Here is a 20216-nt window from a genome sequence, read left to right as displayed (position 1 = left end):
TTAATCCTACACAAAGGTCTTCCTTCTCCTTCTCTGCCCCATCTTTCCTGCCACATTTGATTGAATTTGCTCCCAACAAATCTCTGATTTACTACTACATTGATACGTCCCTTTTCTCAAAAGCCCCTTTTGCCAATTTATCGACATTCTCCTTCACATGTGCTACTACATATGCTGGAACCCATGACAATGTCATTTACCCATCTTGATTTGCAATTGTAGTGACTGACTGAAGAACTTCATACAAAATATGTTGACGGCCTTTTGAATGGAATGATCTTGAACTTTCTAATACTGCTACTTTACCCAAGTATATGTTTCTTCCTGTGCATTCTCCACACACAGTAGACTTTAGTTCGGATGAATACATCCCCTCAAGCAATTTCTAAAATGAGTATAAAATAGCTCAATTCTTGATTGACAAACTCGATCAAAAGAACTGTATAGGTATTGGTGGATGGGGCACTTAGCCTTCTACCTTGTCCTCCAAGTAGAGTTTGTTAGGAGGCCACAATGGCCAGCATGTCTCTCTTGGTCACATTGAAGCAGAGTTTAGGTCGTCCTGTTCTCTTGGCCTGCATGAATTCTCCATACAGGAGTTGCATTGGGGATGCAATCGTCGTTCATTCTTCAGACGCGGCCAAGCCAGCGGAGGGATGTCTGATGAAAAGGTGTATATAACATTGATTTTTATTTTCACCAAAGACCCCAAACCTAATTGAGGCCACCGTCAAAGTTGGCAACTCAATCTATTTGGACCGAAGCCATTTGCAATGATTTGCATCTCCAAACAAAAAAGTCTGTACTGAATCGCAAAGAAAAAATAAATATTCAAGGTTATCAATATCCTCTTCATAAAAAAATAAAAAAAAATAAAAAATAAATAAATTAATTAATAAAAAATAAATAAAAAATTCGCTTGAATATCAACCTAAGTCTGAAAAGTTCATTAACTTGAGTAAATCAGGGCGGCACAGTGTATGAGTGGTTAGCACGTCCGTCTCCGAGTGCTGGGGACGCGAGATCGAGTCCAGGCTTCGGCCATCCTGGGTGGGGTTTGCATGTATTCCCCGTGCCTGCGTGGGTCTTCTGTGGGTACTCCAGTCTCTTCCCACATTCCAAATACATTCTTTGGCAGGTTAATTGGGTGCTCTGAGTTGTGTGAGTGGTTGTTTGATAAGAAAATGGATGGATGGATGAGTAAATCCAATTCAAATTTTAAAAATGTACTTCTTTGCTCTTGTGGGAATTAGGAATGAGAGATATCGAGTCCTAATTTGTTTAATCTCACCTACTTCAAGTTTTCTCCAAATGAAGCTCTTTTTAACTTGGCCCGGAAAAAAATTCTGCATTAAAATATTTCTGATCGTTTTATAAGTAATTTCATCAATAAACAGATCGAACATACTTCATACAGAAATGTTCATTAAAATGAAATGTCCCGACTAAATAAATAAATAAATTGAATAACTATCAATTATGGACAAGAGCATCCTTAAAAAAAAAAAAAAAAAAGTAATCTTTCTCTCTGCAAAGACTTACACTTTTGTTTCCAAAATGTCTTCTTTCCATTACAGTATTTTCCTTAGCAATAATAATCCCCAAGTATTTAATTAATTCTTAACACTTATATAATCCCATTAATGGACTGTAGAGGGCAGTAATGCAACGTCAATAAATATTATTGCAATCTCAGAAACATGGATTAAAGAAAACAAGGACTTGGATATTGATTTACCTGGATATAATATGGTATGTACAAATCGAATTGGTAAAGGAGGTGGAGGGGTGGCCTTGTTTGTGGATAGCAACATTAAGTTTGATATTCTGCATAATATGTCGATACAGGTTGACAATCTCATGGAATGTATTACGATTGAAATTAATGTGATAAAAGGTAAAAATATAATTGTAAGCTGTATCTATCGCACACCGGACTCTAAGGTGGAAATGTTTACCGAATGTATACAAAAACTTTTGTCAACAATCCACAACAAACAAATATTCTTTTGTGGTGACATGAATATAGATCTGTTAAACCCCAACAAAAACATACATATTGAAGACTTCACTGATACAATGTATTCACTAGGTCTGCATCCATTAATTACATGTCCTACAAGAATTATGACCCATAGTGCTACTCTAATAGATAATATCTATACAAATATTTTCCATCCATCCATCCATTTTCTTGACCGCTTATTCCTCACAAGGGTCGCGGGGGCTGCTGGCGCCTATCTCAGCTGGCTCTGGGCAGTAGGCGGGGGACACCCTGGACTGGTTGCCAACCAATCGCAGACAAATATTTTGTTAAATGAAATCAATAGTGGTATACTTATTAATGATATAACGGATTATCTTCCAATATTTGCTAATTATTCATGGTATCAAAATGGTACTAGATAAGTACAAGCTATATATAAAAGATTTAGGACAGAAGAATATTATTGCATTAAGAAATGAACTGTTGACCCAAAACTGGAGTTGTGTTTATGATGCAATAAATGTGAATATGGCTTATGGCTACTTTATAAACAAACTTCAACAATTGTATGATAAACACTGTCCAGTAAAGAAGGTTTATTTGAAACAACATTTACAATCTAAACCATGGATGAGTAAGTCTTTAATAAATGCTTGCAGAAAAAATAATAACTTATACAAGATATTCATTAACCAAAGAACTAAACAGGCAGAGGACAGATATAAAAGATATAGAAATAAGGTAAATTCTATTTTAAGGGTCTGTAAAAAACAGTATTATACTAAATTATTAGATGAAAACAAAAACTTTACTTGTAAATTATGGGATATTATGAATGAAGTTATAAGAAAGAATAAAAAGGATAAACTATCTTATCCTGAATATTTTAATGTCAATAATAAAAAAGTAGTGAATACAGAAATTATTGCAAATAATTTTAATGAGTTTTTCGTAACTGTAGGAGCTGATCTCGCCAAGAAAATTCCAGAATCCTCCTCTCACTATGAGAACAGTTATACAGGAAACCTACACTCCATGTTTTTGGAGCCAGTCATGGACACCGAGATAAGACACTTGGTTGCCAAATTCACAGCAAAAAACTCCTGTGACACAAACGGTTTTGATATGAAGTTAATTAAGAGTATAATAAATGAAATTCTATATCCACTAACATATATGTAATTTATCATTTCAGACTGGGATATTCCCAGATGAAATGAAAATAGCAAAAATCATTCCTATATACAAAACTGGTGATGTTCATGATTATGGTAACTATAGACCTATCTCAATTCTGCCACAGTTGTCAAAAATATTAGAAAAACTCTTCAATAATAGACTTGATAAATTTATAACCAAACATAAATTGTTAGATGATAGTCAATATGGTTTTAGAAAAGAACATTCTACGGCCCAAGCCCTGACTGAATCCATGGAAATAATTACAGATGCTATTGACCGAAAATTATATACTATTGGAATATTTCTTGATCTAAAAAAAGCGTTTGACACTGTAAATCACAAAATATGATTTAATAAATTAGAGAGAATGGGGATTCCCCTAATCCCCACTGTATTAGATTGGTTGCGAAGCTATCTAACCAAAAGATATCAGTATGTGACATTTGGAGGGAGTACTTCTAATAAAATGGAAGTTTTATGTGGTGTACCTCAGGGCTCGGTTTTGGGCCCTAAATTGTTTATACTGTATATAAATGATATATGTAAAGTCTCTACTGTGTTAAAGATGGTACTCTTCGCTGATGATACAAACATTTTCTGTACAGGTGAGGATATACAGAAGCTAGTGCAAATAATAAATGAGGAATTATATAACAACAATGGCTTAATGCCAATAAATTGTCTATTAATCTTAACAAGACTAAGTTTATGTTATTTGGTAAAAAAGGAACTAAAGAAAATATCAGCATACAAATTTTTAATGTAAATATTGAACGGGTAAGCCAACACAATGTGTTGGGAATAATTATTGACGAGATGCTTACATGGATTCCTCAGATAACACAGTTAAAAAAAAAACTGGCAAGAAGTATATCCATCCTCTACAGAACCCAAAAAATATTGAGTCAAAAGGCACTCCAAATAATCTATAATGCATTGATCCTGCCTCATTTGACTTATTGTGTTGAAATTTTGGGGAAACACTTACAAAAGTCGATTGCAGCCGTTGATGGTTTTACAGAAAAGAGCAGTAAGAATTATCCATAGTGCTCCATATAATGCACACACACACACAAATTGTTTATTGAAGCTAAACTATTGAAATTATATGATTTAATAAACTACAGAACTATTCAGATAATGTATAAGGCAGCTAGACACTGTCTCCCTTACAACTTGCAAATATGCTTCCAGGCCAAGGAATCGAACTATGATTTGAGAGAGAAACTTGTGTTTGTACAGAGATGTGTTAGAACTACACTGAAGTCATTTTCGATCTCCTGTACTGGTGTAAAATTGTGGAATTCACTAGATTGGGGACTAACTGGAACACAGACACTAGCTGGATTTAAGAAAAAATATAAAGAATTTGTATTAACTAGTTATAGTGAGGAAAATGTTTAACCTGTCTTTTGTTTAACTTGTATGTGGAGAGCAATAACTTTTGTGTTATCAACAAGGAGGGAGCTTCAACACAGAAATGTAAACACGTCTGACTATGTTGTTGAAGTGCAAGGACATTTAATCTTGAATCATTTGAAAACAGCATCTGTGCTGAGTGCTGAGAAAAGGACACTCTGCTCCAAAAACTTTCGACAAACCAGTATGGATCTAATTAGCTGGTCTCTACTCAGCGTTCATGTCCAAGTGGAACTCACATGTCTGGATATGCTGAAGATTCCTGGGCTAAGTGGAGACCATTGTGTCTGACCAGTCTGGATTTGGAGGACGTGGAAGATTTGTACCTGCTCGCTGTGCTGGTGGTTATGCTGATGCTGCTTGGGATTGGATTCCACTGGCTGTTTCGTACGCTACGAAAAATGTCTGATCGCCAGAAGAATGCAGAGGAAATGGCTGCGGCCACCCTGAGAGCCATCACTGGCGTGCAAGCCGGCCGAACTAAGGCCTGTGATGACACTTCTCTGGTGAAAAACGACCTTGCAGCACTCAACCTTGCCATGAACAGAGTGAGGAGAGACATGGCCACAAGGTTGCTTGGACTGGAGAAAAAAGTCGGACTGGAGATTACGATGAACCAAAATCGTGATGAAGACGGATCTGAGTGTGTCACGACGAGGTAAGGTAGGACCCAGACGCAGGATAAAGGTAGGCCACAAAGGCAACAGGTTTATTGCCGGTCAGCAGCTGTCTCCTCTCACACTGAGAGGAGAAAGGGGAATCAAAAAGTGGAGAACTAAAAACGCTCCACTGGGGAGGAAAAAACAGGCAAAAGGTATAGGGGACAACAAAAGGCGCTCCGCTAGGGAGGAAAAAGGCTCAAGGCAAAAGGGGTAACTAAAAGCGCTCCGCTGGGGAGGACAAGGCACAAAAACAAGGCAAGACAACAAGGCAACGGGAACAAGGACTCGAGGACTGTGGGACTGTGGGACGCTTCCATGCACTGAGATGTGTGTGACACTTCGGCCACGGAGGGGAGAATGCAGGTGGCTTTTATTGTGGCTTGATTGGTGGCAGGTGGTGGTAATCATGGGCGGGGACCGGTAATTAGCAAGCTGCAGGAAGAGCAAGTGACCTGGGGTGAGAGGAGAGTTAGAACTTTCAAAATAAAACAGGAAACATGACTATAAAAATAAAAGCATGGGCCGTCACGCCGGTGGCGGCGTGACAGTACCCCCCCCTCAATGGCCAGCTCCTGACGGCCATCCGACACAAAGAGTCCAAAAACAAGGGCGGGCGGAAGGGGGCACGGAGGTGGGAACACGGCCCACCCCTCCGTCCCAGACCAAAGGCAGTTCAGGAGGGCGTCCATGACGCCCGACGAGAGAGTCCCAGCGGGGCCAGTCAGGTGGGCGTCCTCGACGCCCGACGAGAGGTGAAGGCAGCCGCAGGACTTGCGCCGCCGGGACTTTGGGCGGCGCCTGGCGAGGTTCCGGGACTTTGGGCGGCGCCTGGGGAGGCTCCCGGACTTTGGGCGGCGCCCGGCGAGGCTCCCGGACTTTGGGCGGCGCCCGGCGAGGCTCCCGGACTTTGGGCGGCGCCCGGCGAGGCTCCCGGACTTTGGGCGGCGCCCGGGGAGGCTCCCGGACTTTGGGCGGCGCCCGGCGAGGCTCCCGGAATTTGGGCGGCGCCCGGGGAGGCTCCCGGACTTTGGGCGGCGCCCGGCGAGGCTCCCGGACTTTGGGCGGCGCCCGGCGAGGCTCCCGGACTTTGGGCGGCGCCCGGCGAGGCTCCCGGACTTTGGGCGGCGCCCGGCGAGGCTCCCGGACTTTGGGCGGCGCCCGGCGAGGCTCCCGGACTTTGGGCGGCGCCCGGCGAGGCTCCCGGACTTTGGGCGGCGCCCTGCGAGGCTCCCGGACTTTGGCTGGCGCCCGGCGAGGCTCCCGGACTTTGGGCGGCGCCCGGCGAGGCTCCCGGACCTTGGGCGGCGCCCGGCGAGGCTCCCGGACCTTGGGCGGCGCCCGGCGAGGCTCCCGGACCTTGGGCGGCGCCCGGCGAGGCTCCCGGACCTTGGGCGGCGCCCGGCGAGGCTCCCGGACCTTGGGCGGCGCCCGGCGAGACTCCCGGACCTTGGGCGGCGCCCGGCGAGGCTCCCGGACTTTGGGCGGCGCCGGCGAGGCTCCCGGACTTTGGGCGGCGCCGGCGAGGCTCCCGGACTTTGGGCGGCGCCTGGCGAGGCTCAGGGTCTTTGGGCGGCGCCTGGCGAGGCTCAGGGTCTTTGGGCGGCGCCTGGCGAGGCTCAGGGTCTTTGGGCGGCGCCTGGCGAGGCTCAGGGTCTTTGGGCGGCGCCTGGCGAGGCTCAGGGGCGAGAGGTTGCAGCAGGCGAGGTTCAGGGGCGAGAGGCTGCAGCAGGCGAGGTTCAGGGGCGAAAGGCTGCAGCAGGCGAGGTTCAAGGGCGAAAGGCTGCAGCAGGCGAGGTTCAAGGGCGAGAGGCTGCAGCAGGCGAGGTTCAGGGGCGAGAGGCTGCAGCAGGCGAGGTTCAGGGGCGAAAGGCTTCAGCAGGCGAGGTTCAGGGGCTTGAGGCTGCAGCAGACAAGGCTCGGGAACGAGAGGCCGCAGCAGACGAGGTTCAGGGGCGAGAGGCTGCAGCAGGCGAGGTCCAGGGGCGAGAGGCTGCAGCAGGCGAGGTTCAGGGGCGAGAGGCCACAGCAGACGAGGTTCAGGGGCGAGAGGCCGCAGCAAACGAGGTTCAGGGGCGAGAGGCTGCATGTGGCTCACCAGTTCATGGACCTGGCTTGACAGCTCCTCCAGCTGCGAAATCACGGCTTGCTGAACCTTTTCCCGGTTGGCAAGCCGGACCTCCAGGCTCTGTAGCCTAGCCTCGACCTTTCCTGCTGGGTCCATGCTGGCCGAAGTGTACTGTCACGACGAGGTAAGGTAGGACTCAGACGCAGGATAAAGGTAGGCCACAAAGGCAACAGGTTTATTGCCGGTCAGCAGCTGTCTCCTCTCACACTGAGAGGAGAAAGGGGAATCAAAAAGTGGAGAACTAAAAACGCTCCACTGGGGAGGAAAAAACAGGCAAAAGGTATAGGGGACAACAAAAGGCGCTCCGCTAGGGAGGAAAAAGGCTCAAGGCAAAAGGGGTAACTAAAAGCGCTCCGCTGGGGAGGACAAGGCACAAAAACAAGGCAAGACAACAAGGCAACGGGAACGGGAACGGGAACGGGAACGGGAACGGGAACGGGAACGGGAACGGGAACAAGGACTCGAGGACTGTGGGACGCTTCCATGCACTGAGATGTGTGTGACACTTCGGCCACGGAGGGGAGAATGCAGGTGGCTTTTATTGTGGCTTGATTGGTGGCAGGTGGTGGTAATCATGGGCGGGGACCGGTAATTAGCAAGCTGCAGGAAGAGCAAGTGATCTGGGGTGAGAGGAGAGTTAGAACTTTCAAAATAAAACAGGAAACATGACTATAAAAATAAAAGCATGGGCCGTCACGCCGATGGCGGCGTGACAGAGTGAAGGAGGTGTCGGACACATGGTTTTCACTATGCCCAGTTATCTAAAGCTGCTGGACTGTGATAATCCACACGGTATTAATCAATCAAGTGATCAACAAACTATTGGAACGAATCTTCTGTCATGAACTACATGCGATCAAATCACTGGTGAAGATGAACTGATTGAACTCTCAATAATCCATTTGCCTGAATCAATTGTCTCCGAATGTAATCAACTGGATAACTAACTTCATGGACTTGATGAACTAGTGAAATTTTATCATCTCTGCTGATTTCTAACTACTACTGGTTGATTTTATGCATCCTAGTATAGTATGGGGGCGGGAATTTATAAGCTTTATGCTTCTTCCTGCCAGCCCTTTTTCTTTTCGGTTATTATATGTTATAATTGTGTGAGGAAATGTCTGATTGTCACAATGCTGTCCGAAAGGAAAAATGAACAAATAAATCAAATCAAATCAATAACAGAGCCGTATAAAGAGAGTCTAGCCAACTGAAAACACGGACACCATGTTGTTACCCTCGCCTACAGGGCTCAACTCAAGTGTGTAGTGCATGATCATGCCTATCATTTTGCACGCAAAATAACTTTCTTTCACAAACAAACTAGGTATACGGTTTCTTTGATATTTTCCCCATGTTTTATTTTCTAACCTTTGATGAATTTGACTAAATTTTGGAAGCAACAATGGGGAGACATTGTTTTACTCACAGGGAACTTGTCACTCAGTAGTATTGATGATATAATTTTACAGATTCACTGGATCAATAATTGAGCACAGGAGTGATGAAAATTTGAAAAAGAATTTAAATCACTGGTTAACTAGGGATCTGACCATTTTGGGTAGGAATTTATTATTAAAATCAGAAGGTATATCAAAATTAGTACACCCATGTTATTCACTTTATGTCACTCCACACAATATCAAAAAGACTAATACAATAACATATCAATTCATTTGCCGCAATAAAACCCACAATATTAAAAAATCACAACTTGTAAAAGAGTATGATAAAGGCAGTTAAAAACTATTAATTTTGAATCTATGATTGGAGTTTTTATAATTAACTGGATTAAAGCATTTCCAGACAAACCAGATTCTTTGTGGTTTCACATTCCAAAGAGTATTTTTGACAAAGTAGGGGTTTTTGAATTTCTTTTAAAATGTGATTTTGAAATATCTAATCTGCCAATCTGCGATTGTCTGGCAACCAGTCCAGGGTGTCCCCCGCCTACTGCCCAGAGCCAGCTGAGATAGGCGCCAGCACCTCCCGCGACCCTTGTGAGAAATAAGCGGTCAAGAAAATGGATGGATGGTATTTATTTACCCATCATTTTTCACCACATGCCAGGATAATTACATCCAATAGGAAGGCTGTTCATTCATTCATTCATTCATTCATTCATTCAAGAATGGTACGAGAAAAATATTTCCTTTGTAATTGACATATTAGATGAAGATGATCAATTTTTATGTTTGGAAGGGTTGGAGAGAAAATTTAACATCAGAAGCTTTATAAGAGAATATAATAAAGTTTGTAAAGCGGTTCCTCTGGCCTTAACAAACATGATAAAAAAAATTACATACTTTACTCTAAAAGACAAATCGTGCTGCCAAACATTCAATTAAAGCACATTTCCCTTTAAGATAAGAAGTGTAATAACAAATGTGTCAATAAACATTTCAAAATGAATAGATTTAAAAATTTTGATGGAAGTGTTAAAATTCACAACAGGGAAAGTAAACTTCCGAAGGATGATGTGAACTTTTTGAATTGGCCAATTTCTCCTAAAATAAAAGAAAATGCACTTTACATGGTGATTATCCAGTTGCAGCTATGTTGAAAAAGCAGTTTGGGTTTGAAGTGGAGGCATGCAGTTTTTGCGATCGAGTGGAGGAAAAAATTGATCATTTATTTTTCTCTTGAAGCATAAAGGAATTTTGGAATAATGTAACATTATGGATGCAATTTAAATTGGATAAACTACGAAAATTAAATTTGGACCAAATTCTTTATCGTTTGGCTAAAGTCTTAATCGAAGGAAGGATACTTTGCAATATTATAATAATTATGGTAAATACATATTCACAAATGTAAATGGCAAAATAGAAAGCCATCCATTGTTTTGTTTGAAGTTGTAATGCTTCTTGAAGGACTTGAATACTGACTATCAGATGGTTTGTGAAGAGGTCTCAAAGTATTCATGTTTTGACATGTGAAAATGTACATAGTTGGCTTACAGAATTGTAAAAATGCCATGCTGTATTCTTTTATGTTTTATTATTTTCTTTTTTTGTGTGTTTGCAACACAAATGTTATCCACCAGCGAGAGTTTGTGTATTTTTATTATGATTTTTTTGTGTTTAAAAAAAAAAAAGAGCAAAACTAGCTACCAACCCCTCCATAGTAAGGATTAAAACTAGCTACCAACCTCTCCATAGTAAGGATTTAGAGATAAGATAAGTATCTTATAGTCTGTTACGTGTCAGGATGAGACGAGATCACGATCTCGCGGTATTAGAATGCCACGAGATTTCTCGTCACTGCAAGGACTAGATCTATTTTTTTCTCTTATGCTCTTCATAAGCCTGGTAACGATCATGTTCATTGGAACAGGTGTGTTGGAGCAGGGAAACATCCAAAACCTGCAGGATATATATATATATATATATATATATATATATATATATATATATATATATATATATATATATATATATATATATATCCATCCATCCATTTTCTTGACCGCTTATTCATCACAAGGGTCGCGGGGGCTGCTGGCGCCTATCTCAGCTGTCTCTGGGCAGTAGGCGGGGGACCGGAGAACTCAGAACTGGGAAGTGGACGTACTGACCACTTGACTACCGTGGATCCTGAAAGGCCTCGAAGAGGTGATCTCCTGGGCTCGGATGAGTTTCAAACCAGTCGAGTCAAGGTCCCTTGTGTTGAAGAAAGTGAAGGCGATTAGCAAATTCACCTTCTTACTCGGTAACATCAAAATAGTCAAACAAGTAATTCTCATGGAACTCACAGTGCCATGGGAAGATTGCATAGAGGAGGCCCACGAGAGGAAAAGATAAAGTATCATTATAGAAGTGTTTAAAATTAGGTTTTTGGTTGCTGTATTTGAATTTGTGGCGATAGAATTTAGCTAAGATGATTAACAAATGTATTATAAAATATGCATCCTTTGTTTGCTTTCTATAATAAAAATAAAACATTCTCCCATTTTAAACTAAAATCCTTATGCTTGCCGCTTGATTTAAAAAAAAATTGTTTTATTAATAATAATCAAACTTAACAGCACAAGTATACAAAAGAACGTTGTATACAATGTTAAACAGTAACATGCCAGGGGGTACATACAAAAATCCCATACATCCAAAAACTTTATAGGTAGTACAAATACTAATTGTTTTCAAAGCCTTTTTGTTCAGTGAGCTACTAATCAATTTTATATAAGAAAAAATGTCATTATGGAAGTGTTCAAAATTAGGTTTTTGGCTGCTATATTTGCATTTGTGGAGATAGAATTTAGCTAAGATAATTAACAAGTTTATTATAAAATATGCATCCTTTGTTTGTTTCCTAAAATAAAATATTCTCCCATTTTAGACTAAAATCCTTATGAAACTGTGAAGTAATAAATCGAGAGAAGTCCTTCCAAACTTGCCGCTTGTTTTTTTGTTTTTTGTTTTAAACCGACTCACACGCGTGGCCTACTTCTTATTAGCCACACATGGGCCTCTCCCAGGCAGAGGATCGAATCCACGCCAACCAACACCAAAGCCAAGTGACGGTTCCACTCCTCCACCTGGAGCCCACTTGCCGCTTGATATAAGGACCGGAAGCGGACAGCCTGAGCGTCACAGTGATGACGTCTTTTCCGGTAGGCGTCTTCGGAACGTAGCGGAATCTTCTTTCGTAGTTCAAGTTTCGCACGGATTAAAAAAAAGAGGTGAAACGCCAGTTGTTGAATTGAAAGCGCACAGCCGCACACTCGAGGAGTGCACGAGAGGTAGTTGTTTACACACTTGGTCTTGGTGGTCCTTGTGCGTTGTTGGATTGTAGGTACGTTCATTGTTTCATTGTTTTTTCCCCTCTTCCTCACCAGAAACGATCATAACATATGGGCAAAAGACGTGGACTTACTCTTTACTTCGCTCGATAATGGTTAAAAACATTTAAAACCGAACAACAGCACATTTTTATTTTATTTTTTTTGCTTTTATTAATTCCAAAATCAACAGATATCCAAATCAAACTGAGCACACAGAACAGAACCGTGCTGTCGAACCAGACAATAACAAAAAAGAAAGAAGGAAAAAAAAACTCAAAAAGGTCTAATCAGACAATAATTTCTTCAAGTTATTAAATACCAGCAAGGCTTGCTTCGTCTTAACCCTTCCTAATGTCCTTGCAAACTATGGTATGGTATGTTGTTTTTGGTTGAAACTGCTAAACAAACAGACCATACGTGTTAAAGTGTTAATTGTGATATTCGTGTTAAGTCCTTAACTTTTTGTTCAAAATTACTTGAATACTTGTGCAAAAAAGTATGAATGATTGGTTCATTAAAGATAATATGGCTGATATTCATCATGTCTGCCTTGAATTTACAATCAGAGGTTAATGTTATGACCAACTGTACATGAAAAAGAAAGGGGGGAAAAAACTCGTATAAAAAAAAATGATCTGAGCATATCCTGGTACTTTTTATGGGTGCAAAGCAGTTGCGTCGTAGTTTCCCCGTTGTGTTCGTCTTTCACTCCTCACTGTCTTCCGCCTGGTTTAGGATCACTGCCGGCAGCCGAAAAAATTGTCTCATCTCTCTTTGAGCCATTAGAGCATCCATCGGCCATGCACAAGTTCACCATAGTATTGGTTACTGATTTATCAACTGTTTGACCTATTTTCTAGGTCACACTGATTTTCTAATTCACTCACATTGACGCCCTGCCCTCCACCACAAGGGGCGCACGTAAACGTGACGCTACACTAGAAGGGTTTATTCTGCGAAAGCGTCTTGTCTCATGCATGAGAGTGGTTACTGCCGTCGCTCCATATCACAAGGTCACGAGATCGAATCCCCACTTTTTTCATTTTATTTGGTGGTGGGTGAAGCTGCCGGTGGCACACTTCTGCTGCTTATTGTGATGACGCTTCTGCTTGCATTCCTTATTCTGTGTTCCTCACTGAGAAATAGCTAGCTGGCAGTAGGAAATTCTTAAAATAAAATGCATTGCTGTGGTCAGTTGAATCTGAGAATTTGCTCCAAATGAAAGCCAAACATGGATGATATACATTAACATTAACCTGGCAATAGCCAGATGGATATTACATATTCTCCGGAGTTTGTAAACTCATAAATACCGTGAGAATCAAATCTGGACTACCAAAAAGGGATGATAGGGATCTACACTGCATTTTAACAATACATCAGATCAGAAAATAACCTAATCCTTTGAAAATATGTCATACACCTGTAAAGGTCTGTCTTTATATATATATATATATATATATATATATATATATATATATATATATATATATATATATATATATATATATACTAGTGCTGTCAAACGATTACAAATTTTAATCTGATGAATCACACTTTTTAATTTTGATTAATCACGATTAATCAGCTAAATTACTTGCGTATTTGTGTAATATAAAATAAATATAAAATACCGTAATATTTTGACATTAACGCATTTTATTTTCTGAATGTCTTGCAAACATTGATTATAAATACATGTACGCAATTGCATGCATGCGCGTAATGCTCAAAACGTAACAGCATCATCAATTGGGTGCAATTCAGCAATTATTAATTAATTAAACACAAATTACTTTTGTTTTATCTGAAGTCCCATCGGGGTATTTTTTATTTTTTTTTAACTCTTTGACCGCCATAAACGTTTAAAAACGTTCAGTATAATCCTAGGATAGGCCGCCATAGACGTCAATTGACGTCTACTATGTTTTTTTTATGGAAACGGGTGGAGGAAAGCCTTGGACAGCTGTGCTCCAAGTATCAAGCCGATCGGGTTACTATAATGAGTATTCCTGGCCACTAGATGGCTGTGATGAGTCTTTTGGACAAGATCGGGTAGGAGACAACAGTAGAAGAAGAGAGGCGGAGCTAGAGTGTTGAGGGGGAGAGAATGGCGAACTTGGCTAAGGGAGTCAAAAAGGCTACAGATGGCAATCAGCTCACGCTTGATCCTTATTTTCAAAGCTCAAAAGCATCGACCAGTGCTCAAGAGCACAGTGATGACGGGGTTAAGTCATAGTTGAAGCGGTGACGCGGCCGTTTCGACCACGTCCTAAGGCCCCACCGGCTAGCGATGCTAATAACGTCCTAAGGCCCCACCGGCTAGTGATGCTAACACCGGAGAAAAGTGGTGCACAACCGAGCACGTCTGCACAGATGACGTTTCATCGGACGATGACGACTACTATGGGTCCGATGCAAGACAGTCTTGGACAGTCTTCCAAAGAACGTGAAGGTAAGCGCTAACATGCTAAGAGATTGCTAGTAAGATTACTTTCCTAACTTTTCGGGCGATCTGCTAGCAGCGTGTGTAAATGTGCTGATATACACTAAAACATCTATTACCTATACAAACGTGAATGTATATTTTATAGATCATGCTCACAGCAACGTCCGACCGCTGGTTCTACGACAAAGAAAGGTTTAAAAAAACAAAAAAAAAACTTTTCAATACACCGCAACAATAAAAGGAAAGTCTTTCGGATAGTATTGTAATTGTATATGTTTCTTTCAGCTCCTCCTCATCGGGCCCAAAGTGACCCTTCTCACAGTGAGCAGAACAAAGGTAAAAAGAAAAAAAAAAAACAGATTCTCCACAGCACTAATAAAATATTTGATGGTAAACGTCTTCTATAATTTACAGAATGTGCATCAACCAATACATCCAAGAAAAAAAGGTAAACATGCACACACACACACACATTGCAGATCCCAAAGATTCTGGCTGGCTTGAAGTTGATGAATTCGGCTGGCAGCCAACCATCTTCCCCTTTGCTGCAAAACCAGGACCAAGGGATGCTGCAGCAGAGCTGAATTCCCACCTGCCAGCTGACATCCTGGAGCTCTTCATCACGGATGAACTTCTCCAGCACATCGTTCATCATACCAACCTCTACGCAAATCAGTCCATGCAGAAGCAGACTGCCAAAAGCTGTTGCGCACGTGTAAATAGTTTGCAAAGAGTTTTCCAAATTGTTTGTTCGTATTGCTACTGTTGCATGTAAATAAACTGTTATTTTGCAATCAAAAAACATTTTTTATTGTTGGGGAAGTGTTTTATAGAAGTTTAGGTGTTTGTAGAATCACTCATGCAAAAAAAAAAAAAGTGCCAAATTCACTAGAGTGCATGAAATAACATCGTTTCACAAAAAGCTTGATTTCTCCGTATTTTGGAAGAAAATAGAGGATTTGGGTGAAACGAAGCTGTTTTCTATTGTTGATTACTGAAGATCCAAATAAGGTAGAAACAAACTTTTTTTTTTAGATGAAAGATGAGACTTCAATCTTTCATTTGGTAGTATCCGCATTTCAGTAGTCCTAACACAACATTTTCTGTGGAGCTTGAAAGATCGGTAAAATTCTGTAAATCAGCTGGCACTATGGGGTTACCTTTTCCGAAAATGGCTGGCAGTCAAAGAAGTATCTTTATTGACAGACTCAAGTCCATTAAGAACAAACAAATAATACAACAACATACAAAAAACACACTTATATAAAAACACACATGAAAAATAGTCCTTTGTTCAAACAACATACAGTTCATGTATCCAGTATTTCCAGAACAATGAAGTGTATCTAGAATCACTTAAAAAAGGATCATTTATCGATTTTATAATTCCGTTACCGGATCTATTAATTCGACACATAAATTTATATATAAAATTCCTTAACAGTGCATGAAATGTTGGAACATTTGAGGCAACAAACAATAAACTTGCACTCTCCCACCTAGGGTATTTTAACAGAATTCTTAAAGCATCATTATATGCAACCTTGATCTTATTCATTATTCCTTTTCTATAGTTGCGCCATAGATGTGGGGAATATAATGGAGTACAGTAGGCTTTAAAGAGTTCAATTTTAACATCATCAGAACAGTAACTAAATTTGCGCGCAAGCATATTTGCTTGGGCATATAACTTTCTGCACTGTCTCAGTACATCATCATCATCACCTCAATCATCCCTCAACACATGGCCCAAATATTTTACCTTTGTTACAACTTTAAGTTCTTGTTTGGACAAATAGAAAGATGGAAATATCAGCTTTTGATCCGCCTTAGATTTAATCATCATTACCACAGTTTTAATAGGGTTATATTGGATGTCATATTGCACCCCATACTCAGCACATACTTTAAGTAGTTGCTGTAAACCAGCACTATAAGGTGTCATTACTACCAAGTCATCAGCATACATTAAATGATTAATGAGCCTATCTCCAACCATACATCCAGTCTTGCATTCATGTAATTTCTTTGACAGTTCATCCACATACAAATTAAACAGAATTGGTGACAATACCCCCCCCCTGTCTTACCCCATTTGTAACTGGAAAACATGTTGAGACATTTGTCCCCCATCTGACTTGCATAGTTTGTTTTGTATACCAGTAATACATAATACGTAGTAAGTATGAAGGAACCCCTCGCTCTTGCAGTTTAATAAAAAGTTTGCCATGGTTGATGCTATCAAAAGCCTTAGATGCATCTAAAAAGCACAAAAATACAGTGGAGTTATGTCTATTATATTTGGACACCACCTCTTTTAATGTGTAAACACACAAGTCTGGGCTATGTCCATTTTTAAAACCAAATTGATTGTCACAACTCATTATGTATCCCTGAAGTCTGTCTAATAAAATTCGCTCTAAGACTTTAGATAATACACTTGCAAGAGCTATTGGTCTATAATTATCTGAACTTGATACTTTACGTGTTTTATCTTTAATTACTGGCACCAGGATTACGGACAGCATAGAGTCAGGCAATATTCCATGTGATAGGAAGCCAGAAAAACACATAGAGAGCAACACCGATATTCTTTTACTAGCATACTTCAGGTGCTCGACTGTTATTTGATCAGAACCACATGACTTATTCAATGCCAGTTTTCCAATAGCATTGCACACTTCACCTGGCTTAATCACCATGCCATTATTGTCATCAGCCATACATATATTAAAATCAGCACTCTGAACACAGTTAAAAAGCTTACTATAATACTTTCGCCATAACTCCACAATATTTTTATCTCCAGTAATCCCATCAATATTAGCCGACTGCGGTATTTTACTGTTGTTAATTCTTTTAACTTCTTTCCAGAAAGCGATACTGTCTTTCTGCCCAAGGGTTCCTGCCATAGAGTTTGCTCTCAACATCTGTTCATTCTTCTTAATAAAGCGCAACGCATACTTAAACTCAGCATTTGCTTCTTTCTTCTTCTCAAATTCTGGTCCGTATCTTATTTTACCAGCCAATACCCATTTTTGAGTGGCATCTTTAACCTCTGAATATAGATCAGACACATGCACACTCCAACCAGGCATGATTCTATGCTTCTTCTTCTCAATAATAAGGGGATTACTATCATTAAGGAGGCCTGTCACTATTGTTTCATACATGTTGAGCACAGCCATGAAATGTTCCTGTTTCTTACAATTTATATCATCACATAGGATAGCTTCACATGGGATGTCAACATCACAAAGAGTTATATCAGTTCGACAATTATACTGCCAGAGATCAAAATCTAATTGTTTTCCCCAGTCTAGCTTTCTACATGTACCATTATTGCAAACAGGCAATGCAGGTAAACATTCTAGATCAAGTGTCATAGAAACTGGAATATGATCTGCAATAGATAAACTATATAAGATCTCAGCTGCCACCAAGCAGTTGTGTGCATCAGCTGTGCATATACAGTGATCCAGCCAAGATGTTGTATGCCAAGCTTCACTAATATATGTATAGCTATCAGCTGGTAAGATTTTCTCACTTGAGAGCATAAGCTTATCATTTCCACAAAACTCCTTCAAATGTCGCCCAAACAAGGAGTGAACATCTGATATATCAGCATTCATATCACCCATTACAAAGATACTCGTGTATTCACTATCTTTTATAAAAGAACTAATAAAAGCGAGCCTATTAAGATATTCACTTTCATTCTGGTAAGATTCATAAGGTGTATAAACATTTAAGACAATAAAAGTATTCCTATCATGTGTAACTTTAACTGCAATGGCCCAGTCAACCTCAAGCCGAATTACAGATATTAATGGGTCTAGTTTCTTATGCCAAAAAATGGCTCTCCCACCAGGTATTCTGCCACGCACAATACCCAAACCCAAATCAGTTGTGGACTCCCCTGCCCCATAGAAGTCACTGTGCACAGTGTTGAGTTTGTCCAGATCTTGTACAGATAGCATAGTCTCTTGTATACATAGAATATCAAAACTCTCAAAGAGTGCGTCAATAACAATACGCCGTGCTTTGTCAGCAGCCCCTTGTCCAGTAGGCAGTCCACGCGAATTGTATGACACAACTTTCATCATTCATTCAACATCCACTGTCAAAGAGTTAAGAGCAAAATTTACCACCGAGCACAACAACTGGAGTCACCCCGCTCATTTTGGAACAACAGGCATAAGAAATGCCGTGCATTGAAATAATCACTGACCTGCGCAGCCTTCAATGTAACCATCCGCGGTTACGTTTAAGGCTCAAGTGCGGCCAAAAAAAAATGCGATTAATATGTGTTAATACGTGATTAATGCGACATTTTTCTGTGATTAATTCATCTATTAACACTTTAACTTTGACAGCCCTAATATATATATATATATATATATATATATATATATATATATATATATATATATGTATATATATATATATATATATATATATATAATTTTTAGATTTTTTACATGACTTAATTTAATGAATTGCATATCAAATAAGAAATGGTGATGGCTAACAGTCTCTAAAACACTGGAAATGTAACGACTGATGCAAAAAATGTGTCCTTGAAAAGAATGCGGATATTTATTTTCATAAAATCAATTTGGCATTTTTTCTTTTTAAGCGGGAGTATCAGTCGCAATGGATGAAGAACCAGAGAGAACTAAACGCTGGGAAGGAGGTTATGAGAGGACATGGTAAGACTTACACCGAAAGACCGTTTTTAAATAGGTTTGTTTATTGATGTTTTTGTGTAATTTTTTTAACAGGGAAATTTTGAAGGAGGATGAATCGGGATCACTCAAAGCCACAGTTGAGGAGATCCTTTTCCAGTCCAAAAGAGACAGGTACATTTTTGAATGCTAATCACCCATCAAATCTTTACGCCAAATGCAAATTCAGGGCTTGACACTGCGACCATTTCACCTGCAAATGCGGCCAACTGTACAGCCTGTGCTGCTGAAAAATTAATCCAGTTGCACGGCGCGAGTACTAGGGGTGGGAATCTCTGACATGAGGCCGATTCGATATGTATCTCGATACACAAGTTGCGATTCGATTGAAAAACGATTATCTTTCAGAACAGAACGGTTCGATACGGTTCGATTAAGTTTGGGAACGATACAATTTTCGATTCGATACAATTAATTTCAATATTCAAAACTTATAGTGACATTTGTTGTTTGTAAACATTAATCTTAAAACACCACAAATTTTTACAGTATCTACAAATGTGTTAAAAAAGAACAACAACAATGTCTTCTATATTTTTATATATTGAATCAATTATTTAAATGGACCGGAACAAAGGGCTGGGCGATATGACTGAAAAATGTATCAGTTTAAATATTTATTAGTCGTTATTGACAGTTATAATTGTTTTTTGTTTTTTTTGTTTTTGTTTTTTAATTCAAAATCAGGATCAGGAAAACAAATAATTCAATTTGAAATATAAATATTTAACCTTTAAAAAGACACCAACACAATTAAACAGAATATGTCCACATTGTTAAGTATTTCAGAAACATAAATTTAAGACATGAAATAAACCTACCGTCCAGCCAAAAGAAATATGAAGCCACCTTATGGAA

At 40.1% G+C, this 20216-nt stretch overlaps 2 protein-coding genes across 8 annotated transcripts in view; both read left to right on the top strand.

Annotated features, from left to right (window-relative positions):
* Positions 1 to 20216, top strand: part of gtf2h2 (general transcription factor IIH, polypeptide 2) — a 98123-nt gene that overhangs the window by 8632 nt on the left and 69275 nt on the right. For 3 of the 7 annotated variants that reach the window (XM_077520619.1, XM_077520621.1, XM_077520620.1), the window contains 2 exons: positions 19250 to 19322; positions 19395 to 19472. In XM_077520619.1, the coding sequence (XP_077376745.1) occupies positions 19267 to 19322; positions 19395 to 19472 (134 nt within the window). In that variant the 5' untranslated portion in view covers positions 19250 to 19266. Of the gene's footprint in view, positions 1 to 11939; positions 12173 to 19249; positions 19323 to 19394; positions 19473 to 20216 lie in introns of those variants that run through there. The other 4 variants (XM_077520616.1, XM_077520622.1, XM_077520618.1 and 1 more) reach the window with 3 other exon arrangements.
* LOC144019105 (uncharacterized) lies at positions 13703 to 18540 on the top strand. The gene is made up of 6 exons (XM_077521925.1): positions 13703 to 14616; positions 14756 to 14802; positions 14896 to 14946; positions 15025 to 15058; positions 15168 to 15314; positions 18482 to 18540. The coding sequence occupies exons 1-6, from the start codon at positions 14490 to 14492 to the stop codon at positions 18538 to 18540; spliced, it is 465 nt and encodes a 154-aa protein (XP_077378051.1). The 5' UTR covers positions 13703 to 14489.

This window comes from Festucalex cinctus, chromosome 5, assembly GCF_051991245.1.
Source record: "Festucalex cinctus isolate MCC-2025b chromosome 5, RoL_Fcin_1.0, whole genome shotgun sequence".
NCBI lineage: Eukaryota > Metazoa > Chordata > Actinopteri > Syngnathiformes > Syngnathidae > Festucalex > Festucalex cinctus.
The sequence above is the reverse complement of the archived record's forward strand: the minus strand, read 5'-3'. Positions and strand labels throughout refer to the sequence as shown.